General features: G+C 47.5%; 1 protein-coding gene across 9 annotated transcripts in view; it reads left to right on the forward strand.

Annotated features, from left to right (window-relative positions):
• RALGPS1 (Ral GEF with PH domain and SH3 binding motif 1) overlaps positions 1-25566 on the forward strand; it is a 268245-nt gene that overhangs the window by 109619 nt on the left and 133060 nt on the right. For all 9 annotated transcript variants that reach the window (XM_042965073.1, XM_042965076.1, XM_042965077.1 and 6 more), the window contains one exon: positions 12265-12391. In XM_042965073.1, coding sequence (XP_042821007.1) covers positions 12265-12391 — 127 coding nt within the window. The remainder of the gene's footprint in view (positions 1-12264; positions 12392-25566) is intronic.

Below are 25566 nucleotides of genomic sequence, written 5' to 3' on the forward strand. Positions count from 1 at the left end.
TGGTGGCCTGACCAAGATCGCAGAACTGGCGAGGACCAGAGCTGGTATGACGCCCTGCTGGGCCGCATAGTCCGCGTTCTTGGCCAGTGTGCTGGGTGGCTTGTCAGTGATGGAACGTGATGTCGGAATCAGGCTGGGCACAGGGCACGGAGAAATTGGCACACGTGTTTCTTGGGAGGTGAGGCTGGCACACGGGCCCTCAGGGACAGGGTGTGACCAGCTCCCTGAGTGCCGTCCCTGGGGTGGCACGAAACCCTGGATAAATGAGAACCCTGGCCGGAAGGGACTTATGGGTGTGCCCCTTGGTTGCACCATGGATGACCTCCAGTGAGGGCCAGGTGGTTGTTAGCTGTAGGGCAGGGCAGCCTGTTGACCCGTCCGTGGCTGGCTGCGGGGTGCCGGTAGCTGAGGGAATTGGGATGGATCAGAGACTGACACTGAGCACAGGCTCCCACACAGCAGGCGCTAATAAATGCTGCTGCTGCGCAAATGGGGAGGGAGTCACCTTCTGTTGGCCTGGAAAACACAGACAGGGTCTGATTCATCCCAGCACTGGGGCCTCTTTGGAACACTGGCCGCCTCAAGGCCATGCGACCTAAGCAATGGTCAATTCTGATTTCCCGAGTACGCACTACCCTGCGGCTCTTACTCATTCTGCAAATCAAACATTTATCAAATGCTTTCTCCATGCCGGACCCTGAGGCTCTGGGCAAGGGCTCTGCCTTCGTGGGCTCTTGTGTTGTTCAGAGGAGACAGACACATTGTTGAGGAGGGTGAACACAAGCCCCGTCTCGCTGGTATTAGAAGAGACGGATGAATGTTTGCTGGGTGTGTGGAGTACTGTCAGCTGGTGTGAGAGTGACACAGGAGAGCAAAGCAGGAGGGTGGGAGAGAGGGTGACGGGGGCGGCGGGAACGCGGGGCTTCAGGGCAGGCCTCTCTGAGAAGGAAGAGTGCGCTACGTCACCACCCGAGTGACACTAGGGGGTGGCCGGGCCGGCATGAGGGCACAGCCGGTGCAAAGACCCTCAGTGGGAAGAAACTTGGTGCCATCAGGAAGCTCAGAGTCAGCATGGTAGGGGCACTGTGGGCCGGGAGGAGATAGAGGCAAGATGCTGTGGAGGGGCCCATCGGGAAGGGCTTAGAGCCCGGGACAGGAGTTAGGTTCTCGTCCAAGTGCGGGGAAGGGTTTTAAACAGGAGCCGGACACGGTCTGGTTTACAGCTGCTCTTCGTTTTTTTATTTTTTAAATTACCGTTGCTACTTTGTGGAAACAAGCTGGGTGGACGTGCAGGGACCACGATGGGAAACGGGGCCTGCTCAGGAGGTGCAGGCAGCATCCAGGAGTGAGGTGATGTTGGTCGGGGTGGGGAGGCAGCAGCAGACAGGGGAGGAGGAGACCGATGGGGGAGGTGCTCTGAAGGCAGACCTGGCAGGTTCGTGGGATGGGATGTCGGAGAGGAGGAAAGGAAAGGAATGAAAATGATTTCTAGGTTTGGGGCCTGAGCAGTAGGGACGATGGTGAAACCTTTTCTCTGGTCAGAGTGGTCCCGGGAGGAGACTGACTTATTGACGAGTGACCTGGGGGTATGGAGTTCCTGGAGTTTGGGTGAGTCACTCTCTACGGTAATTATAGTCATGTGCTACACATCACACACACACACACACACACACACACACACACACACACACACACTCGCACACACACGCTCTGCTGACTCTCTGCACGTTCCTGTCGTGATTTGCTCTTTCCTACTGAATCGATCCAGGCAGTTTTGACTCAGCTCCAGCAACAGGGGGAAACGATCGCCAGTGGGCCAGGCGGCCTGGTCTGCAGGATGGGGACCCGGGAAGGGAACCTCCGGGGAGTGGGGCTCTCACTCCAGACACCTGTGGGGGGAGGCACAGGGTCATCAAGCTCTGCAGTTTGGAGAACAGCCACTTTGCAGATGTCCTGAGGAGGCACATGTGTGGCATTCACATATTTCGGGGTTTGGAGGCTTCTCTTCTGCCTCTGTCTGATGTCGTGCCCCAGGGACACCCCCCACCCTGATGTTGTTAAGAAGATGGCCATAAGCATAGGCTGCCTGTTTTACGCTTCCCTGAGCCTTGGCAAGATGGGTGAGGGGGTGAGGAGATGGAGGGCAGAGGAAACCAAGGTTTGCGCCTCCGATCACTCGTTCCTCTGTCCTTCCTCAGAGCCGTGCCTGCATTGCTTCCCAGAAGGTCCCAGTCATGAACCGTGCTGACATTTTCACCCTCACCTTCCTTACGTTGCCACAACTTCGGCTGTTTCGTCACCCCCTTCTTGAAAAATCTCCTTCCACCGGCTGAGGCCTCTTCTTCCATTTCTGACGGCTGGCTCCTCCCTGACCGCTTTTGTTCCTCTCACCCTCTGGGTGGAAGTGTTCTGTGAGGCTCCAGCTCTGATTCCCGCCCTCCCATCAACTCTTTGTCCCTTGGGATCTCAGGGCACGGAGGACACCACCGTCACTTCTGTGCTCAGTGCAGGCGGTCTCCTCTACTCAGGCGCAGCCTCCTTCTGCGGCCCTAGCCCCGTGTTCCCACGCCTGCTCCATGCAGCCCTCTGCTCTCATGTTCCTTTCACAGCTCACACTTGGCGTGTCTGAAATCAAACTTTGGTTTCCGGGAGTGATAGGGAGTGCCAGAAGACTCTCTTAGCAGATTGTGTTTTGGACTTCGAGGCAGTATGGTAGACTGAGCTGACGGGGATCAGCCCCGCCCTCCCGATCGCCCGCTCCAAACACACAAACACAAATAAATGCTGGATAAAATACAACCAAATTAAAACCCAAGATGCAAAGCTGAACTAGAAGCCAAGAAAGGGAAGTCACCATGTGCTGGAGATAAAGCATGCTCTCCGAGTCAGCACAGCGAGCGCGGCGAAGGGAAACTGCCGTGTGTAGGCCTCGCAGCTGGCGCCAGGGTAGCTCACGTGTGCCTGGGAGCAGAGGCCAGCTTGCAGGCCCCGTGCACGCGGGGGGCTGGAACTCAGCTACCTGTAGGAGTCCGAGAACCCTCGAGTGTCACCCATCAGAAAATCTCTGTTCGGCCTGGGGGAGCCCCGAGAAAGCACGAGTGAAAAAGGTCACCTCTGGGAAACTGTCACCCCAGCCTCTACCTCAGGCAGCTCTGGGGTCCGAGGACACATGACCTGCACTGGTGTGGGGACCCCGGGCCAAGACGTGAGGGGCAGTGTCCCGTGCAGATTGAGTATAGACTCCTGAACCGGATCCCCAGGCTGAGGCTTGGACCTGCCTCTGTGGTAAGGATTCAATGAGACATAGATGAAAAACTGTTTGGTTGTGGTTGTTGTTACTTACTCATTTTGACTGTTCTCAAATGAGCCAGTCCTCGTTATCTCTGGCCTGAGATCACCACCATCTTTGGGCTGCCCTCCTTGCTTCCGGTGTCTCTGGCCGCTCACACCGCTGCTGGAGTGATTGCCCCAAAACATCACCAGTGTCTTCGCTTTCCTGATGACAGCCCGTTTTTAGCACTCCCCCACCCCTTGGTTGGGGGCTCTGCACCCAGCACTCCTCCAAAGCGGGAAGTTCTGATATAACCGTTTTGATGCCGTTCTTTTTAATCGGTCGTTTGGACATTCACTCACCACCCCCAGTTTTATAAGAACGCATACTTTGTCAGCCAGTTTTTTTAATGTTTTATTTTTGAGAGAGAGCACACGAGAGCACAAGTAGGGGAGGGGCAGAGAGAGGGGAGGACAGAGGATCCAAAGCAGGCTCTGTGCTGACAGCAGAGAGCCCGATGTGGGGCTCGAACTCATGAACTGTGAGACCATGACCTGAGCCAAAGTCAATGCTTAACCGACTGAGCCACCCAGGTGTGCCCCATGTTAGGCAATTTTTAACCATCGTTTGGATTCCTGACCCTGGACTCCAGCGAGCCCTGAGAGTGAGGGGAGATGCATGGCAGGGATGAGAGGATTGGGATATCTTGACAGGTATTTTAGGGGGAAACTCACGTTTGGGAGTGTGGTGCTTGAAGAACGCTCACAGGTGGTGAGCATATTCCAGAGCGCAGGGGACATGGTAGAGACATTTTGGCAACGACAGCAGATACCAAAAGGTTTCATACCTACTTCACACCTACTTCCTGACCTCAGAAAACAAACCATAAACCTTTCAGCGGTGGCCAGTGGAGCATCTCCCGCCAGCAACATCGCGACTCCGTGCCCCCCGTCACGTGAGGAAGAGACGCAAGAGTTGGCCAGAGGAATTTCCTGTTCGTATGCAGCCACAGTCAACTCATTCTTTCCCCTTTGATTAGTATTTGCCGTTCATGCTTAGCTGCTTGTGACTGGTCCCCTGTCTGCAAGTTGAGGTGAAGTATCAGAAGAGTAGTGTCGTGTGTCCATGGGGTCCAAATGGATACCACATCCAAACGTCAAAAACATACTTTGCCAAATGGCAAGCTGCCATCTCTCTACTACCTTTCCAATCTTTTTAAAATTATTACTGATTTTTTTTTATTTGAGTATAGTTGACACAAAATGTTACATTAGTTTCAGGTGGTACACCATAGTGTTGCAACAAGTTTGTATTATGTGACCATCTGTCACTGTACAATGCTGTTACAGTATCATTGACTATATTCCTCATGCTGTGCCTTTTATTCCTGTGACTTATTCATTCCATAACTGGAAGCCTGTATCTCCTACTCCTCTTCACCTCTTTTGCCCATCCCCCCACCCCTGCCCCTCTGGCAACCATTCATTTGTTCTCTGTATTTACAGGTTGGATTCAGCTTTTTGTTTCTTTGTTTATTCACTTGGTTTCTGAGTAAAATCATACGGTATTTGTCTTTCTCAGTCTGATTTATTTCACTTGGTATAACACCCTGTAGGTCCATCCATGTTCCCGCATAATATTCCTTTGTATGTAAATACCTCATCCTCCTTATCCATTTATCTGTTGATGGACTTCTAGGTTGCTCCCATATTTTGGCTTTTGTGAATAATGCTGCGGTAGACATAGGAGACCTTTCCAGTCTTGTCCAAAGCAACACTTGACCACTTGACACGTTTTTGCCAAACTACTGCTCCCTTGAGCATCCCTGTGTGTTTCTACCCCCAGGCCACTGTTCATGCTTTTTTTTTTTTTTTTTTTTTTTTGGCCTCTGGAACCTCTCCAGCCCTGTCTCTACTGGTTGAAATTCTTAGAGATCCACTTCTAAGACTGCCTCTTCCTGAAGTTCCTCCTTTGCATGTTGGAGTTTGTTTCTCTGTAGAGCCCTCTCATAGAGTCTCTGGCCCTTCCCGTTTTAGCTAGGCTTTTTCATTACTCCACCAGGTTGGACAAAGGGGGTGCACGTTCAATGCCTGACTCCTCACCCACCCATAGCAGCTCTGCAGCCTGGATGGGCCCTTGGCAAACTTCCATTTGGGGACCAATCTCAACCTTCTGGCTCTACTCTTGGGGCTTTGTGGGAAGGTCTGCCTGGTGTTGCCATGAGCAGAATTAAAAAATATTAGCAAAATTATTGGAGACACATGATAAAAATTGTCCTCTATGATTATACATTATGTATGTATGCATGTGGTGTATGTATATATATATTTGTGCATGTAAACTGTGCATGTAACTGTGCATGTAAACCGTGAAAGGCTAATTTTTTAAGAGATAAACTCTTGACTCACATAGATAGAAAATGAATACTTGCCAAAGATTTTATTTAACTCATTAATTGGTGACAGAACCAGCAAGATAGTGCAACCAGTAAGATATTATCAAAAGGGAATCCGGAGTACTACACTTTCATAGTTAGGTTAAGGAACACCAAAGTAATTTTTTAAAGTTTATTTTATTTATTTTTGAGAGAGAAGGAGAATGACCACGCATGAGCAGGGGAGGGGGAGAGAGAGAGAGAGACAGGGAGAGAGAATCCCAAGCAGGCTCTGTGCTGTCAGCATAGAGCCTGACATGGGGCTTGACCCCACAAACATGAGATGATGACCTGAGCCAAAATCAGGAGTTGGATGCTTAACTGACTGAGCCGCCCAGGCGCCCCCAAATAATTTTTAAATGGATACAAAATTCGTATTCCCAGGGTGATAATCAGTGACATTTCTCAAGACCTAATTTGTCTTTCTATGGACAGGAATTGTTGGCATGACTATGTTTTCCACAAGTTAATTTCTATCTTTACAGAGTTTTCAGTGGCCTTAGTCAAAGACAAATCGGGGACAGACAGCTAGCCCAGGCACGTCCTAAATTCCAGAGTCACAAGTTTTCCCTTATGTTACTTATGCATCTCCATTGCTAATAGCCTACATTAGACACGTGACTTTGGAGCTTATTTTTCAGAAACTGATAGTTTGTATCGAAAGAGGTAAAAATTACTTCTTCTGAGTGTCCTCGTTTCACTCCTTACTCATTCCATACTCAGTCTGTTCAATCCATCGGTCCATAGATTGTCCACGGCACTAAAAATTCTTTCCATACCAGCAGTAGACACTGGAATCGAAGTAGAACTCTGAGCCAGTTTGAACATATTTGGAGCAACAGACTCTTTGTTGAAAAGCATTTCCACGTATCAAGAAATGATATTCTGTTGGAAAACATTTCCACGTATCAAGAAATGGTATTTTCTCAAGGCAAGGGAACAAGATACCAGTGTCCTCATAAAGAGGATTTGGAGGGACTTTTTCTTTTTCCCTTCACGGAGACAGCTTCCAGATTTGAACAATTTACCAGAAGAGGGAGGTTTTCTTCATTAGTCAAATACAAGTGCCACATATAGGTTCCCAGGGTGTGATAAGGGAGATTTCCCAAAGCAATCTATTTCTTCAGGTATTTGACCAAGATTTGTGGTCTTCCTGGCTTTTGACCCTGTAGCTTATGAGTCCCATTTATCCCATGCAGCTGACACTTTATTTAATATTAAATTCAGGGACTTGATTTTTACCTTGTAATTTTAGTATAGTTTGCATCTATGGTCACAGACCCTTTCTCAATCCTAATGTTGTATATTCTCTCATTTTTCCCTATTTGTAGAGGGTTTACCTGGGTTTAGTTATCATTTCTATAGGTCTGGTATTTAGTTTTGTTTTGTAACCTATCAATTCCTAATTTTATCTGTGAATCAATTTCCCTTACTCCCCCCGCCCCATTTACATAGCTTCTTGAGTTGAGTGTTTAATTCATTTATATTGTCACTTGCATAATTTGAAGAATTTAAAACCATGCATTTTCCTCTCAGTACAGTTTTGGCCTCATCACATAGCTTAACATATGGTGTTTCTCACTGTTTGTGGTTTGTTAATAGTCCATAATCCTGGCTTTGCTTTTTTTTTTCTTTGACCCAAGAGTTATGGGAGTTTTCAAATTTTTCCAAGGATTTGGATTTTTAAGTTATCATCGTTAGTTTTTCCATTCTCTTATTCAACAGATCCGTAGGCAACGTGCTTTCTGTGTTCGCAGCCATACCAGATGGTATGGGAATGGTGGCGTGAACACAACCAGCGTGGCTGCTGCCTTCATGGGACTCACTGTTTGCTGAGTGAGACACGTGTAATTGCGCAGTGAATCCCAAGCATTATAAATATCGTGGGAGAAATCTGAGGGTGGCTCACGACTTCTCAGTTTTTCTAGAAGTGAAGTTGCCTGTTGTATTTAGTGAACTCTTATTTCCTTATCCCTTTTCCTGAGCACGAATGCTTTCAGGATATGTTTGATTCAGGCAGACAAGTACCTTATTTTCTTGTATGTTTTTTTTAATGGTTTCTTCCTGAGGCTTGCCATAAAGTCTGAAATCTCAAGGACCCTCAGTCCGTATGAGGTTTTTAGTTTATACTCTAGTTGTAATAAAAGTTTAAAACATACATGAGTAAATGCTGTTATTTTTTAAATAAACCCTATATTTAAAAAATTCAAGCCTTAAAAGAATTTTCTCAGCATATTAAACACACATTAATTTTAAAAAATCACTAAGTTGCAAAAGGCTTAGTGAAACAACTAGGACTCATTGCTCCTTCCATACTTGATTCATCCCCCAGAGGCAATCACTTCTGGTTATTGAGTGGTTTCTTCTGGTAGTTTCTGTCACACTTCCACCAATGTACTTTTGCTACAGTTTCTTGATCCATTCACTTTACATAACGGTGACTTCTTTGTATGATGGATATTGGTTTAGTTTTATTGAACCACCTTCTCTCTTTCTTCAAAAACACTCATGTTACTATAGTTAAATTTCTTTTGTTAAAGGAGTATTGAGTGTTTTAGTTATTAAGAATGTGTAAATACAGTTCTTTGTATATTCAAGTAGTAAATTATGAATAACATGGCCTTCCTGGAATACCTTTTTATTTCCCTGGCATTTCTAATTCCCTTAAAAAAAAATTCTTACTCTAACTACCATCTATCTTCCAGATAATATGTACAATGCTATAATAATACAGTATTTAGTGTTATATAATTATGGTATAGTATTATAGTACAGAATATGTATTGTAATATATATAATAGTGACTATTTAAAGTTATATAACATGTATAATATCTGGTAGATAGCTAGTATATTTACTAGACACATACACCTATACATATATATAAACTATTATTATGCATATTTTACCATAATTTTATATAATACAGTGGACTCTTAAACAACATGGGTTTGAACTGCGCGTGTCCACTTATACACAGATTTTTGTTTCAATAAATCCAGTACGATGTTTTTTATGTATTTTCTTCATGATTTTCTTAACAACATTTTCCTTTCTCTAGCTTACTTTATAGTAGGAATACAGTATATAATACATATACAAAATATGTGTTAATTAACTATGTTGTCGGTCAGCAATAGGATATGAGTAGTTAAGTTTTGGGGGAGTCAAAGTTATATGTGGGTTTTTTTAAAATTTCTTTTAATGTTTTATTTATTTTTGAGAGAGAGAGAGAGGCAGAGAGAGGGAGCCACAGAATCCGAAGCAGGCTCCAGGCTCTGAGCTGTCAGCACAGAGACCGACGCAGGGCTCGAACTCATGGATTGTGAGATCATGACCTGAGCCGAAGTCGGACACTTTACCGATGGAGCCATCCAGGTGCCCCTATACGTGGATTTTTGACCATGTGGGTGGTCAGCTCCCTAACTCCTGCACTGTTTGAGATTCAACTACATGCATGTGTATATATGCGCATATATACACATATATATGTAAAATATAATTTTTAGATTATTTTATTATATATAACAAACATATAATATATCACCACACTTTTATATAATATACAAAATCTTAAAATTATTTTATTTATTTTAATTTTTTATTATGTGTAATAAATAGATCTTTCTCCTCCCCAAACAAACATGCTATCCTGTCCAGTTTTCTGTCGAGCCTTCTTCTTCTCTGGAGACCTCCCTTCCAGGGCTGAGATAATGCGGACCAGTCATTCTTAAGGCTTAGCTGACCATCTGTCATCCCAGAACCTCCGTTTACTGCTCCTGGATGGGATCCGCTGTTTCTTGTATCCCATTATCTTCTTGTACTTGGTTTATTCCTTTATTTTGCCAGAGGAAGTTCTCGAGTAGTTTTCAAATACATGCATGGGAAATAGATGTTTGGAGTCTTCTGGAATCCTGTACAATACTATTCAGAAGTCTGATGCCATCTTGAATTTACTATGTAGGCACAGAGTGGAGCAGATGAGTGAAGTTAACCAGATCCAGCCCTTCTGAATGTGTATGTGAGTATGTGTATGTGGGGGGGGGGGGCAGTGAGGGTGTAGATGGGAAGTATGTGTATAGAGACAAGGTTAACAGAGGGAAGTGTGACCTGGAGGAGCCTGGTTTTAAATTTCGGGAGCATGCAAACGTGGCTGCCTTTGGTTGTCTCACTCTGCTAAAGAACCCCAGTTGTTGGTTTGAAGTGAACGTGCAGGGTGATTTTTAGGCACATCTCCCAGGCCTCTAACCTCATATTGGCATGGTCATATCCATTGCTCAAGGCACAGATGACAGTCTGTATCTTGCATAGAGGCACTGGACAGGCTAGGCGGGTAGACTGGACGTGGCAGGGGATGTGGGCAGTTCCCCAGCTGGGTCCAGAGAACCAGCGGTGTGAGCATCGAGTGCCAGCACGGCTCAGCTGCAGTGTGTGAGGATAACAGGGATTTGTTTGACTGCTCGATGGACATGGGTGATTGCAAAGCACTCAGTGAGGTTCTAGGTTGCATTAGTAAAGAAATGACCTTCTGGCCAGCGGAGTAAGGAATCGGCTCAACTTTACAGTGGGGCGGTTCACAACTAAAGGATCTGTTCTCATCTGGGTATATATTGTTCTGTAGTGATTTCTCCTCCTTAAATGTTCATTTCAAATGCTCCTCTCTACGCAGAGCTTTCCTTAACACTTCCCTTGCCCATTATTTATTATTTGTCTGGGTTCTTGGTCTCTATTTACTTAACACGTTGCACCCTCTCCTCTATTGAATCGCGTTCCCCATAGATTCTCAGATAAGTCACTTCATCTTTGTGATGTTGAACCTGCTGGTTCTGGCTCCATCTTTGTCATTGGGCTTTGTAAAGATCAGATGAGTTGTATATCATGGTGTTGTACAAAAAAGCAAATGGGAGAGAGTGTTGTTTCCTGTCCATTTGTTAATCTGATATTGAGTAGCAGCCTCGAATTCGCAAGCTGGTTAAGCAGCTGTTGTTCCTAGTATCTGTGTAGCATCTCTACCTTGATGTGTCCTGAATTTCTCAGTGGGGAAAAAAAAAAGCTTGCTATTTATTCTCCAGCTTCTTCAACACTGGGACCTTTTTTCCAGCTTATTCTTTTGCCTCTCTTCCCTAATGTCCTTAAGCTGTCGCTGCTTAGCTGGGCTATCGTATGGCTGCATCCTCTGGGACTCTGGAGGCCAAGGATCAAGGAGGTGGGCGAAGCCTGCCCAGGGCAACTCGGGCTCTCTGACGCATCAGTCATGGCCTGAGTCGGGGATTTGCAGACCCAGGTGCTGGGAACTTTGCTGTATTTGTGCAGTAGCCCAAAGGGGTTACTTTGGTACAAGAGGCCTGCTTCCCCTGGTGCTAGACAGCTACTGTTCCACTTCTCCATGCTGCGTGACGGGGCAGCTCGACATTGCCCTTCTTAGTGTGATGGATATGGCTGGGCTGCCGGTCCACGTTCTTGCACAGACCATCGGGGTCTCAGAACCAAGCTGGACCAGAGATGCCCCATTTATACTCCTGAGCTCAGCCACTGATCTCCAATCCCGGAGGCCCTGGCTTCTGGAAGCCAAACTTGGGAGAGCTCCCAACATGCTTCCACAACCATATGCTGTGCCAAAGCCAGTACTCTCTGAGTGACTGTCCCCCTGAATCCTCCTGCGAAGCCAGGTCTCCCAGCCTAGACTCCTTTCCTCAAAGCCGTTTTAAGGAGCCTTATTGCCATTTTCTGGCACTGAGTCTTAACCTGGGATTTGCAAGACAACGGCAATATGAGTCCTTAGTATCAAGTCTGGAAAACCAGGGGTTCAGATTTCTATTCCTTCCTTCTAAGAAGGCTCCTTACACCCAATGACCATCCTTGGTCACCTGGTGACCAAACTTTACATACCAGAGATCTCAGTCATAAAGGATCTTTATGTCCCTGTGGCTACCTTCTCATCCTGTCTTTGCTAAGATGACTGCATATGGAAGAGGAGTTTGGCTTCTTTTGATTGAAATACTGTACCCAGTATAAAGATAACACAACCATAAACTCCAGGGAATCAGGGATAGCCCGATTAGAGAGGCAGCCTGGCTGTGGGCACAGCATACGAGTGGACCATGTCAAATTTCCTGGGACCTTCAGCAGTGGTGACGATGTTGAGGAAGGAGCAGAAGGCTGTGGACCCAGGGGGAGACCTGATATAGCGGTGCAGTAACTCTAAGTGACTTTTTGTCTCTAATCTGCTTTACTTTGTGAGCTCCTTCTGTCATAGGGTCTGTGCACCCTTGGAGGCAGGTACTGTGCAGGGCACTCTGGCATCATTTAGAACAGTGGACTGGGTAGCTTTGGAGGATATCTTCCAAGTGTGAGATTTGGTGAAAAACGACAAAATTGAAGCCATGAAACTTCCCATCTCTGCACGCGACAGCTTCTTGAAATCTTCAGTGGTGTCCAGGATTTGGCATGCTGCAGAAGGACGTTTCCTTCAGTCTTTGTGCACAGTTACCCTTTTTCCTTAGCTTCTTCTGGTTTATTTCTCTTCTGTCTCAGACTCTCTATTTTCTTTCCACTCCAGCTTTTGAATCGAAAAGACAAGACAACCTTTGAGAAACTGGACTACCTGATGTCTAAAGAAGATAATTACAAGCGGACCCGGGAATATATTCGAAGCCTGAAGATGGTTCCAAGTATTCCCTATCTAGGTAGGAGTCTGAATTGGCTTTATTATTTATTAAGAAATCTGTTCAGTGCCAAGTAAGATGTTTTTACAGTTTCTAGTTGGTAAATTTCCGGAAGAAGTGTGGGCCATGGATAAAGAGGTAATCGGTTAGCTCCTCAGATTGGAACAGGGTGTTGATACTTCCCAAGGATGGGAACCTCGCTGAGAGCCTTGAAACAAGGGATATTCTGCTTCTTACATAAAGTAACCTGTGAATCACAAGCCTCCCCAGCCTCCAGCCCAGAAGGGTCATGAGACTTTCAGGTTCATCCACATTCTCTTGAACTAGGGGAGCTCAGGCCAAAACTCCTCTGTTCCGGTTTCTCTGGGCATTATTAACGTATTTTATAAGATTTGTATCAACAAAATTATTATGATTATGGATTTCTCTGATTAGAAAATAGCAAATGCTCATTGTAAAGAATCAGGAGGAGAAGAAAATTAGTATCATTTGTTATCCCATGTAGATGTGATCACTGTTTTCCATCATACCCTTTCATTTGTTTGGGTGCGTATAAAAATCCATGTTTACAGTGAACATTTAATGTTATTACTTGCATTTCTGTATTGTGTCTCAGTCCTGTCGGATGGGTTTGTCGGGCTCGAATTTGCTTTCTGACATGGACATTTAGACGCTCCTCCATTTTGTTATTAAAATGTTGCAGTGAACACCCTTGTTGCAAAAACCTCATATATAGTTGTGATTATTACCTTACAATGAATTCTTATAAGTGCGATTATTGGGTCAAAATGTATGCAAAAATTTGCCTTTTTATGTATGTTTTTGAAACGCTCTCCATAGAGGCTGTGGCAACTTATACTTTCATGGCAAGGGGATAAAATTTTCTGTTTTCCCATATGCACAAATAATGTGTATTTTCATGTGCACGGGTTTTTTCTTTTCCTTTCTCTCTCAGTTTTTTATCTTTGCCAATTTGATAGGTAAAAAGTACTTTTTACAGTTTGGGTTTCATGGTTATGCTGATTTTCTGGAAAAAAAACCCACTTCTATCTTTTTATAACCTAAAAATAGTATTATGAACAAGGAAATTTAAGATTTCATAGAATTGTCTCCCTAATATTTTCAGAGCTCTAGTGTAATTTTCTGGAGATACATTTCTGACACCTTGTAAGTGTCTTCCGTGATCATTGTTTTCTAATTCTTTTCAAGCCCAGTTGGGAAATTTAATTTTAGTAGAAAATTGTCCACTTGACCCAAGTTTTCAAAATTATTTGCGTAGAGTTTTTTCTCCTCATTTAATTTTCTTTGACCACATAGTTTTATGCAATATTCCCCTGTAACTTTGAGCCTTCAGTATATGAATGCTTGTATTTGCTTTGCATTCCTGACAGTTTGCATTTTTGTTTTCTCTTTCTTTTTTTAATTTGCTGTGCCAGAGGTATGTCTGTTGGTCTGTCCACAGAATTCGACTTTGTATGTATCGGCCGCATTATCTTTCTGCTTCCTAGTTTACTATCTGCTGTCAGTCTAGGATGTGATCTTTCTCTCCACATCTTAACAACTCCGAAGTGGGGATGCATCTTTCAAGTGAAGGCAAACAAAGCATTGCAATATCGTTTATTGGTAAACAGTTATAATGACGTCCTAAATTTGATGAAATGTGGAATTTCTGCTTTAGTCTCTGATAGTTCGTTTCTCCTGTTTTCCTTACGTTGTTTTGTTATTTCTTTTAACTACTTTGGTCGAATTAGTAGCTCATTTGTATAAATACTGTTCTCAGCACTTTAATTTGGAAGACAATTTTAAGGAAACAGTTAAGGAAAACAATTAAAATAGAAAACAGTTTGCTCTGATTGCTGTTACCTGCTTTGTTATAGGGTTCTCAGTGATATTTTTTTTTAAAAAAATCTGATTATAGTTTCAGTTTTTCTTTTATCCAAGTATTAAAGTAGTGGTTTTTTAATTTTTAAGGGCTTGAGTTTTCTGTTTTTGTTTTCAAATGGCTTTATTGAGATGTAATTTATGTCCCACCCATTTAAAATGTGCAGGTCAGTGGTTTGTAGTCTATTTACAGAGTTGTGCGGCCATCAACACAATTTTGAAACATTTTCATCACCCTAAAGAGAAACCTTGCACTGTTAGTGGTCACCTCCTTTTCCTTCTGGCCAACTCTCTTCTGGCCTCATCCCCCCCAGCCCTTGGCAGCCATCAATCTACTTTCCGTCTCCACAGATTTGCTTATTCTGCACATTTCATAGAAATTTAATTGTACAGTATGTGGTCTTTTATGACTGGAGTTTTTCTCTTTAGTATCCGGTTTTCAAGGTTCATTCATGTTGGAGCACAATTGATGGTGTCTCATTCCTTCGTGTTGCCGAATGATATTCCGCTGTATGGATATGCCACATTTTATTTTTTTATTTGATGGGCATTTGAGTTGTTTCACTTTTGGGCCATCATGTATTGTACTGCTGTGAACAGCTTTGGATTTTAAAATCACAAGTCTTCCCTTTAATATTACCATTTTGTAAAATATTTTTGAGAGAGAGAATGTGCACATGCACACAAGTCGAGGAGGGGCAGAGAGAGAGGGAGACAGGGTCCAAAGTGGGCTGTGTGCTAGCTAACAGCAGAGAGCACAATGCAGGGCTTGAACTTATGGAACCTTGACCTGAGCCGAAGTTGGATGCTTAACCGACTGAGCCACCCAGGCGCCCCACAAGTCTTCTCCCTAATTATTTTACGTTGGTTTAGACTATGTGGCAGATATGCTTCCTAGGTTTTAAAAAATGTTTGATATTTGTCTTGTGGCTTAATATAAGATCGGTTTTTGTAAATCTTTCACGACTGCTAGAAAAGAAGGTGTAATCTCTCAAATTACTCCCATTATTACGTTATATTATTTAAATTACTAATTTGTGAGAACTTGGTCTATCAAGGACAGAAATATATGTGGGACTCCCCTTGCATTTCTCATAGCTTCTGCCTTACGTTATTTAGTATATAGAAGTTTGTAACAGTTACAAATTCATGGTGAAGCGTCCCATACAAGGTGATCTTGATTCTGTTTGTTATTTGCTTTTACTTCTTTGTCTGACATTAATTCTGTGAAATCTGTTTTATTTTTTATTTGTGTTCATTTTATAAACCTGTGACCGTGTTTTGGGTGTGAATATTTTAGATTGCTTTGTTCTAGGTGTGTTCCTTGAGAACTGCACCCAGTTAGTTGGACCCAGGATGAGAGACCTTGCCTTTCACTCACTGACATTTGTTTAGTCTTCATGCCATATTATTGAATTGAACATCATTCCGTGCTTTCTCATTCTTTCCTTGCTCTCCTCTTACGGCTTACTGTAAACCACAGTGTCTTTCCACTTGACTTGCCAGTCACTATCTCAGAGGGAGGAGGGTGTGTGGATATGCGCAGCTCACAAACCTGTTCCCGCTTTGCCCGAGGCTGATCAATGGAGGGATGAAATTGATAGTCTGAGGGTGGGGGTTGTCTAGCGCAGGCCCACTGGTTCAACTAGCAGAGATGCTCCTGGATTGTTAAGGACGGCTTCTTGTCTACTCCGGAGAGTGGTCATGAGAGCTGCTGCTTGTTGTCTGCTGTCTGTGTGTCTGGCACTCTGCTAGGCGTTTCGCTGATGGCCTGATCTCAGTGAACACTCGCAATGGCCCGGTGAATAAGCAGGCACTGAGAGGTCGCCTAGGGTCACATAACTAGAGAGTGGCAGAGCCAGGACTTGGCCCCCGTGGTCTGGCCGCAAGCCCTAGGCTCTGACACTGCCCTCTCCTGACTCCCCACGTCCACTGTCCAGGTCATTGTTTTCCTACTCTACCCTTACAGTTGCCACATGCGTGTCCTCTGCTATTTATGACTTGTGGGTGGCCTCCATCAGACACCGTATGAAGTAGGATGAATTATCTTGAATCTTTCTTGCGGCACTCTCTGTTCTTGGACCTCACAGTGGTGCCGTCTTGGGCTTCTGAGGGCAAACCGCACCGATACCGTCTCCCCTTTCTGATCCCCTGTCCTTTATAATCAGACTGAGCGTATGAGTCACCTCCTCGGGCCACTGGCCAGAGGTCCCTCGTGTGCCACCCGATGACTCTTGTCAGGCTGCAGGACAGGTCCGCCCTTGCGGTGGGCACACTGCCTGTGTCGGCCCTCAGTTTCTGGAGCCGCGGCCCTCCTTGCCCTGGATGGCCTCATCTCGGCTGCCTCTTGTGGAGTGAGGTGAGTGCCTCTCTGGAGGTGAGTGCCTCTCTGGAGAGAGGCCTTGGTGCTGCACCACCCTCCTGCCTCTGCCCCCGAGAGCCCAGCCTCTGCCGCGCTCCTGCCCTTCCTGCCCTTCCTGCCTGATGGCCGCTTCCCTCTCCCCGCAGCCAGTCGGGCTGCATTTCTCCTGCTCTATCAGAATGACTCCTGACATATATACGAGCGAAGAGGGAGAGACCAGGAGGTGACACCAATGTGCTTTCTGTTCTCAGGATGGCACGCGCGGGTTTACCACGGGGGGACACCACGGTTCCGTTAAAGAGAATGAAGCAAGATTCCCCTTCTGAGGCTCAGTGGGCTCGTCGCCCTAAGGGCAGTCGGGCCCTACCTGCCCATCTGGTCACCGTGGACAGACCCTGCCCACAGCCAGGTTGTGGTTTCAGTGCTCGTCCCTCTTGGAAACCCAACCTGTCCCGGGGCTGGATTTGTTTATCGAAGGAGGAATAGTTACATAATTCCTGGAAAGTACAATATAGGAAAAAATGTCTGAAACCATTTCTTTTTCCCTTGGCAAAGTCCTCACTGTAGGTCTTTCCCTTGGGGGGAGGGAGTTATTCTCTGGGACGGACTTCAGGTCAGCCCCGGATATTTCCTGCTGCTTTGTTGCCTGCATTGCTGGAGACCTCGAATGCTGCTTCGGCAGATATTTGCCTCTAATGGCAGGTATGGGGTTTATTTTTATAACAATTCTTTTGAACCTGTGTGGAAGGTTCTATGGCAACTGGTTTCCTGGGATTATTCGGGACCGTCTGCTTGTACCCGCACGTAGCAGTTGCTACTGTGTGCGTGTGTATTCCAGCTCCTTCTCATGCAAATTTTAGGGCCAGTTGGCCGCACTTTGGCTCACTGTATCTCGTGAAGCATAATTTAAAAAACACTGAGGGAAAAACTTGCTACATTTTAAAAGTAAGACTGTCTCAAAAAGTTTCCTCCCAGTTACTTCAAAGCGTAAAAAGAATGGTGAGGGGCGCCTGGGTGGCTCAGTCGGTTAAGCGTCCGACTTCGGCTCAGGTCATGATCTCGCGGTTGGTGGGTTCAAGCCCTGAGTCAGGCTCTGGGCTGACAGCTCAGAGCCTGGAGCCTGCTTCGGATTCTGTGTCTCCCTCTCTCTCTGACCCTCCCCCACTCACACTCTGTCTCCCTCTGTCTCAAAAATAAACATTAAAAAAAAAAAAAAAGAGTGGTGAGAATTAGGTCAATTATTTGCAGCTTAAATTTGTCTGATAGCAACTCCTTGTTAACACCCAGGTCAGACTAAAGAATGGCCTGCACCGTTTATTTCTAAACAGCTCTACTGACTCAGAGGGTGTTTGGTTTTCGCTACCTATAATTCCCTCCAGGAAATAGCTACATGAAATTAAGAGTGCAGTGGATTTTCAAAGGTTTAGAACTGATTCCAAAGGTAACCATAGGCAGTCTGGAAGACTGTGATCTCTCAAGGAACAAAAATTAGGCACTCTGACAGTTCTGAATTGTGAGAGAACATTTAGACATTCTTGGTAAATTTACCCAGTTTTTATCTGAAAATAGGAGATGGATTTTGGCCTCTGATATGTGAAGGGAATTTCTAGAACCTAAGGAATTCCTTCAGACAAGCAAACCCTTCCATAAATAAAGCAAGGCTTTGTTTTCAAATATGGACTCTGAAGTTTAAAATAAAGGCAAGTTGTTTCCAAGCGTAAAAGAGACCTAACCTGTGGGGTATCTAAAAGGACTCTCAGAAAGAAGCACTTATGCTGTGTCCCAAAGCCCCCAGAACAGCACAGGGAGTGAGGGGCTTGCACTTGGAGCCTGAGGGCAGCATGTGCCAGCCCTCCGCTAGATGGTGTGTTCTCGGTGCCCACCAGCGAATGATGGGTGGTGGTGGACGAGACAGATACCCTTTCTGCTCTGGTGGCACCCACAGCCCAGACCTGACCGGCAGGAGTGAACCGGAAACTGAAAGTGAGCTGAGCACCATGAAGGGAAAGGCAAAGGAGCATCTATAGAGGGGGCCCCACCCCAGTGTGGGGGGCCAGGGAGGGCTTTCTGGAGGGAAGCCCTAAAGAATGAATAAGCTAAGTGAAGAGGTGGGAGGTGAGCATGCCAGACAAAGACAACAGCTTGTGCAAGAGCCCTGGAGTGGGGAAAAACATGTTTGTTGGAAAAAACTGGCTGGAGAGTAGAGAATGAGGTGGAGGGTGTTGTGAGAAGCAGCTGGAGTGGAAGGGAGGGGTGAGATGGCCTGGGGCCCAGACACCGTGAGTGGGGAGCTCAGGCCCCGATCCCCCTAAGAGCAGTAGGGAGCCACGGAGGGCTTGAGGCAAGGGCCTGGCCAGATTGGATTGGCACTGGACACACTCCGCCTTGCCTACAGCGTGTGAGTAGCTTCGAGGAGGCCAGGCTAGAGGAAGGAAGACCAGAGAGGGGAGCATGAAGAAGCCCATGGTGCGTCACTGTAGGTGAGAAATTGCTAGAGGGGGAGGGAAGGCCTTTTAAAAACAGTTCCTTTTAGAGCAGAGCCTTGGAAAGACATGAGACAGTTGTCAGTGAGCCTGTCCCTTACACCCGATGGAGACACATGGCATTTCCCTGTGCTTTGGCGTTGCGAATCAGCGTGAACATTTGAGTTGTGTTCCCCTTACAGCAGAGACGGAAGGGCCAGCGCCATGCTCTCTCAGTCTACCCACACAGGACAGGTGGATTTGGGCCGACTGATGTCACTGGCACTTCTGCTTCCTCGAACATGGGTCACAGTGGCCACCGCCACCCCAGGACCGAGTCTGCCAGCTCCCAGTTCAGGGTGACCACATTTTTATCCGGCTGTCCCCAGGTTTGCCAGCACTAAGGGTCGTCCTTTCCTTTAATGCCCAACTGAAAAATTTCCATTCCGCAGGCAGGAAATCCAGACTTTTTTGTTTTCAGTTCCCCACCCCACGTGTTTCCAAGGATCCCCAAGGAATACTCACTTGTTCCACAGATCCATCCTGGTTGTTGCATGGTGCCTCAGCTGGCTGCTTGGCTCCAAACCCCTGATCCCTCCCTCCGGCATCTCTGCCTTTCCTACCCAGTCCCTGCAGCTGGACCTGTGTGGAGCCAGGCTCCTCCTTCCTCCCCCAGGGAGCACAGTTCGGGACGGATCCGGGGATGCCAGTGCCACAGAGGAAAGCTTGAGCCTGCATTCTGAAATGCCTGCTCCCAGAGCCCCCGGACCATACCCTTTCTCCTCTTAGACAGCCACACGCGGCAGGGCCGACCCGTTGCCCTCCCATTGCTAGCGGAGGAGAGCCTTTGATCAAGTTTCCCCTTCCTCAGATGGAGGCATCCACCCCCTGGGGGGCCCAGCGAGTGGGGATAAGCTGCTGCCCTCTGACCCGTCTCCAACAGGCTTCTCAGTCAACAGAATAATCACAAAGGTAACTCCATCCCAAACGAAGGAAACCTTTTCCGTTATTTTGTAGAGTGGTCAGCTGCACATTGTCTTAAATCTCTCCCTTCCAGAAGAGAAATTTGCCTTTACTTTTGCAGTCTATGAATTTGTTACCTTAAAATTCACATTTCTCTGGGACTTCACAGTCGGGTTCCATTTTTACAAAAAGCCAGTGGATGTTATTAAAACCCCCATTTTGTGAGTGAGGAAAGCCACAGTTTGACCTATGACTTAGCCAATGTCATATGCCAGGCGGAGACCCAGTGCGACTCAACATCGCACGCTCTGGCTGGGGTTCCACTCAGCCCGAACTCACGCACCCTCTGTCTTACACCTCTGTCTCCCTGGAGAGAAGCGGTGCGGGAGGAAAACACGTGTGCGGGTGGGGGGGGGGTGGCGTTTGCTCTGCTGCCCACAGCTAAGCACCTTGTCACCTTTGTCCCTTCTGGGGCACAGGGAGTACTTGGAGTCAGCATTTCTCTGCGTCAGGAAGTTTTGTCTGATCCCCAAAAGGAGGAGGTAAGGGCAGAGCCCATTTTGTGCCAGAGAAAGTGTGTTTTCATAGCAGGAATCCGCGTACTCCTCAGGATGGCTGTTCTGCTTTGCCTTTTGGTCTCTGGGTTTCTAATTTGAAGCTCATGGTTGTGATCACGACAACTCTTGGTTATTCTCTCACATGTGACTGGCACTGCACTGAGCACTTTACTTTATGAGCATGATCTCACTTCATCCTCCTGACGTGACGCTCTTTCCTCTGAGAGAGGCACTATTTTTAACTTATTTCACAGCTGCAGAAGCCGAACAGGACTCATGTGAAAGGTCTCACCACTTAGGGGTGCCACCTCGGACTGGTGATAGCAGTGCCCAAGCCACGTCTGACCCAGTGCCCAACCACGAACCTCAGAATATGCCATATTTCCCTGTAAAAGGTCTTTACCTTCTGGGGAAACCTGGACAGTGGACTGAGAAAGAATGTCTCTGGGGACTCTCCTTTGTGTAGCGAGGGCTTGAGATGGGGGACTGAGCCCCCCCCCCCCGGGCCAGCTAGCCCCGAGGAGGACAAAGGTTGGGGGCTTGGGTTGGAGGAAGGGCTAGTGAGTTTCCCCATCCTCAGGACTAATCTGGCACCGTGGATGTCCTCCTTGCACTGGTTTGGAAGGGGAGAGTTAAGATAATTGGAATGGAGAATCTGAAGGATTCTGAGTGGTTGGTGGCTTGTAAGATGGCCCCAGTGCTCCCTGCTCCCCAGTATTCCTGTTCTTGTGCCATCCCTTCCCCTTGAGCACGGGCAGAACGCACTGACTTGTTCCTGACAAACAGAATATGACAGAACTAATGGGACATCCATTCTGAGATCAGATTATTCAAGGACTAAGCCTTCTTTGTGGGAGGCTTGTTCTCTCTTCCTGGCTCTTGGGTTCTGAGGGAATCCAGCTGTATTCGGCAGTCCTGTGGAGAGTCCCCCGAGCCAAGGGATTGAGGCCTGCTGGCCACCACATGAATGAGTTTGGAAACAGAGGCCACCTCAGTGGAGCTTTCAGATGAGACCACCGCCTCTGCCTGTGGCTTGACTGCATCACTTGAGACTCCTTGAGCCAGAGGCACCCAGCTGAGATACACTCAAATTCCTGACCCACAGAAACTGCAAAGTAATAAGTAAGTAAGCTGCTGTGTTTTGGGGCAAAATCTATCACACAGCAGTGGATAGCTAGCACATCACACAAACTTGATCACTACCCCACGTTTATTACTTTATTGCTTCAGCTATAAAGCTGAGCACACAATAGACAGTAAGATCGATCTCCAGGGCAGCAGGAAGTGCTGGGTCCCTCTCAGAAGCTAATATTCACGGGAGGAAATCCTATAGGACAAGGCGGGGGGGTGGTGGTTGCCACTTTAAGAGGTAATGAATTCTTACAGCCCTGTAAGGAAGAGGGTGCCTGAGAAGGGCCTCAGAAGTTACCCTCAGAAAGGCTGTGGTTCCCTAATCAAGTGTATGTTGGGCGTTAGAAGGTAACATGTCCAGGCCTTCGGAGGCCCACGAATGCCTGCTTAGGAAACTGGAAGATTTCCATTCTGTGTGCCCCCCAGAAAGCTGTGCTCCAGGGTGAATTCAGTGTCCACCCATTCTCTTAAAAACTGTTTTGATTACAAAAGCAACACCCTGTTTGTTGTAAAACTCATGAAATGAACACTAAAAAGAAGTCTGTGAAGTAAGAAGCGAAAATCCCCTTCTTCCTCGCCTACTTTCCAGAAGTAGCCACAATTAACAGTCGGTGCGTATCCTTCCGGAGGTTTTGTTCTCCACACACTGATGTATGTGCATGTGTGTGGGGCGCAGGGGATGCAAGGAATAGTATGCCTTTTAACCAAAATGGGGACATTTTAGACATTTTGTTTGGCGCCCGTGGTGGGCACTTGGGTGGTTTGCTGAGTAGTGCCTGGCCGCCTGCTGGTTTGTGCAGCCGTGTGCCTGCTGAGGAGCAGGTGGATGGCTTCTGTTCTCTCCCTTCGATGGAAAGTGCGTTGTGGCTTTCCTCACTTATGGGGGATTTCTGGAACAGTGAGTGCCAGGAGAGGGATTGCTGGACAAACTATTTGTGACTTTATCTCCAGTAGCTACTTTGGGAACGCCCTTGAAAGGTGGCGGTTACGGTCGACCCCACGCTCACCACCAACCACTAGGTCCTACCGACCCCTTTTTATTTATGAGAGACTGTCGGGTAAGAGATGGCATTTTGTTTTTTGTTGTTTTAATTTAATTAATTAATTAATTAATTTTTGAGAGAGACAGAGTGTGAGCCGGGGAAGGACAGAAAGAAAGGGAGACACAGAATCCGAGGCAGGCTCCAGGCTCTGAGCCATCAGCACAGAGCCCAATGCGGGGCTCAAATTCACGGACCATGAGATCATGACCTGAGCTGAAGTTGGACACTCAACCAACTGAGCCACCCACGCGCCCCTGGCATCTTGGTTTAATACACGTTTCTCTACCTGCCAATCCTTTGTGCTCTTGGCAGAGAAGCTGCCTTCCTGCTTCAAACACATGCTCCTTGGGCTCTCCTGGGCCCGCAGTTAGGCAGCCAGGCCTTGCCTCCCACCCAGCAGCTCAGCTGCCCTCTGCTCCTGCCTCTTCATCCTCGAACATCTATGTCTGTCCTTAATCCTTCTCCTGTGTCCCCAGCATGGCCCTGCATTGCCCTGATCAGTGAAGAAAGACTGCCTGGCTGTTGGGTCCCCGCGGAGAGGAGGCTGACAGAAATCCTTGCCCATACACTTGCTTGGGGCTTGGTCGGCATTCTGGGCTCCGAGGCTTTGCGCTGCTTCTTATTCTTTTCCCTTTTTGAGGTGACCAGGGTGTTGGCCTCTGTCAACACACGGCTCCAGAGAGACCTGATTCCATGCCTTTTACATTAGCTACCCTTCCAGGCTCTGGACCACTGCTCGCTCTCTAACGGTCAGGGCAAACGTGACCTGTCCACCCTGCCCAAGGACCTCTCTCTTTCTCTTAGGAGATGTCCCTCAGCTTGAGGAGGGTGCACATGCTGAAACAGGGGAAGGGAGCACCCCTTGGCCAGCCCATAGAGCCAGGTTTATCATGACCAGGGGTGAGCAGGGGATGGGACAGCCGATGGCCCGCCCACCTGGGAGCTACCACATGTGGAAGTGCTTTGGGAAAGCTGCACAGATGGGAGTGATTATCTGTGTCTGGGTTCTCATGTGTGGGCTGAGCTGACCCAGCCGGCCCTACGTCAGGAGAGATGGGGGTACTTGAATGTCGGGTGATGGTTGGTACCAAGGCCTTGTGTCCACAATGGCAGAATCTCAGATAGGCCTGGGTCGAGCTTGACTCTGGATCTGAGAGAGACTGGGTAAGGAAGCCCCAGGCCTGAAGGCATGCACATGGGAGATGAGCCACCATAACGGGGACCCAGCTACCAGATGGTGTGGCCCAGGGCTTGGACCAGGTAGAATTTGTGCACAAGTGACAGCCAGAGCAGCCACAAGTTAACAGCGTGACTGCCAGAGGTTGGGGCTGAGTCTGTCGGTTGGAGGACAAGTGGAAGCGAGAAGGGCGGGCGCAGCCTTCAGCCCTGGCACAGGGTCGCAAGCCCCAAGACGCTGGGCCCACTGCTCTGAGATAAATCAGGCAAAGAGCGCTGGACTGGCTTCCTGACATCTGGGGACCTGTTGTCCATCCAGTTACTTCTGCACAGACAGGCTGGCTGGCTGGCTCACATAACTGCTGCTGTGGGCAGGAGGCCGCCAGGATTCTCAGGTGTTTGGGGGGGCGATGACGGGATGAGACAAGGGCATTGGTTGTTTCATTTTGCCCTTGTGGGTTGTGATGTAATGCTGCAGAAGCAGGAGTGCAAATCCTGAGAGGCTCAGGCTGCATGTTGTTGGGTGGGTCACTCGCATCTCTGAGCCTTGATGTCTGTTAGATAAAGGGAGTGCAATTAGAGGAGCCACCTCATAGGTGTGTTATGAGATTTATTTATTTATTTTTTAAAGTTCATTTATTTATTTTGAGAGAGAGAGAGAGAGAGAGAGAGAGAGAGAGAGAGAATCCCAAGCAGGCTCAGCACAGAGCCCAACGTAGGGCTTGAACCCACGAAAACGTGAGATCGTGCCCTGAACCAAGGTCAAGAGTTGGATGCTTAACCGACTGAGCCACCCAGGTGTCCCCTGTTATGAGATTTAAAGAGACACACGTGGTGCCTGGTACATAGAAAGCACCCCGTAGATGGCAGATGGCACGAGTGTAATCCAGAGCAAAACCCTGCAGGAAGACTCCAGCAGTGGGGACCTCCTGTATCCTCCTGTATCCACAGAGACTGTTGAGAAACTCAGCAAACCCAGGAAGGGCAGGAAGAGCTACATCTGGGCACAGCCAGGTGTCACATTTAGTGACCCAGCAGTGCCTGGAAGGTTTGCATATGCTTTGTGAGGTAGAGCAGGAGTGGGCAGGGGGAGGGACTGAGGAGCAGACACCATCTAATGGCTAGTGGGACAGAATCCACCTAGCTGGCAAAATACAGTCTCTGGAGGGGAGGGGAATTAACAGCAGCTGAAGTACAGTGTAGACACCTTTTTGGATATAGATCCAGGCTGAGATCCCTCCTTCTCTGGGAACCTGAGAACCACCCCCCCCCCCAACTGCCCCCACAGCATTGAACTCCAGCGGCAGTGTTTGTTCCAGCCAGAGCTGATCGGATTGAGGTGGACACCCGGCCCCAGCGGGCTGGGAGTCTGCACTGGAAGGGAGGGTGCTCGTCAGTCTTTGCTGGCACCGAGACCAGCAGGACATGTGAGCTCAGGAATTCCGTGCTGGGAAAAGCAGATGGACGCACAATGAGAAACAGAGAGACCTGCGCACAAGGGAAAGGGAAAAGAAGGGGGGGTGGGGGAGGCTGGGAGAGCTGCTGCCTTGCCTCTTGAAGGCTTTCCAGGCCATTTCTGGTTCCTGGCCCTCGTGAGGCCCAGCTGCGTCCCTGCTCATGG

Source organism: Panthera tigris, chromosome D4, assembly GCF_018350195.1.
Source record: "Panthera tigris isolate Pti1 chromosome D4, P.tigris_Pti1_mat1.1, whole genome shotgun sequence".
Lineage (NCBI taxonomy): Eukaryota > Metazoa > Chordata > Mammalia > Carnivora > Felidae > Panthera > Panthera tigris.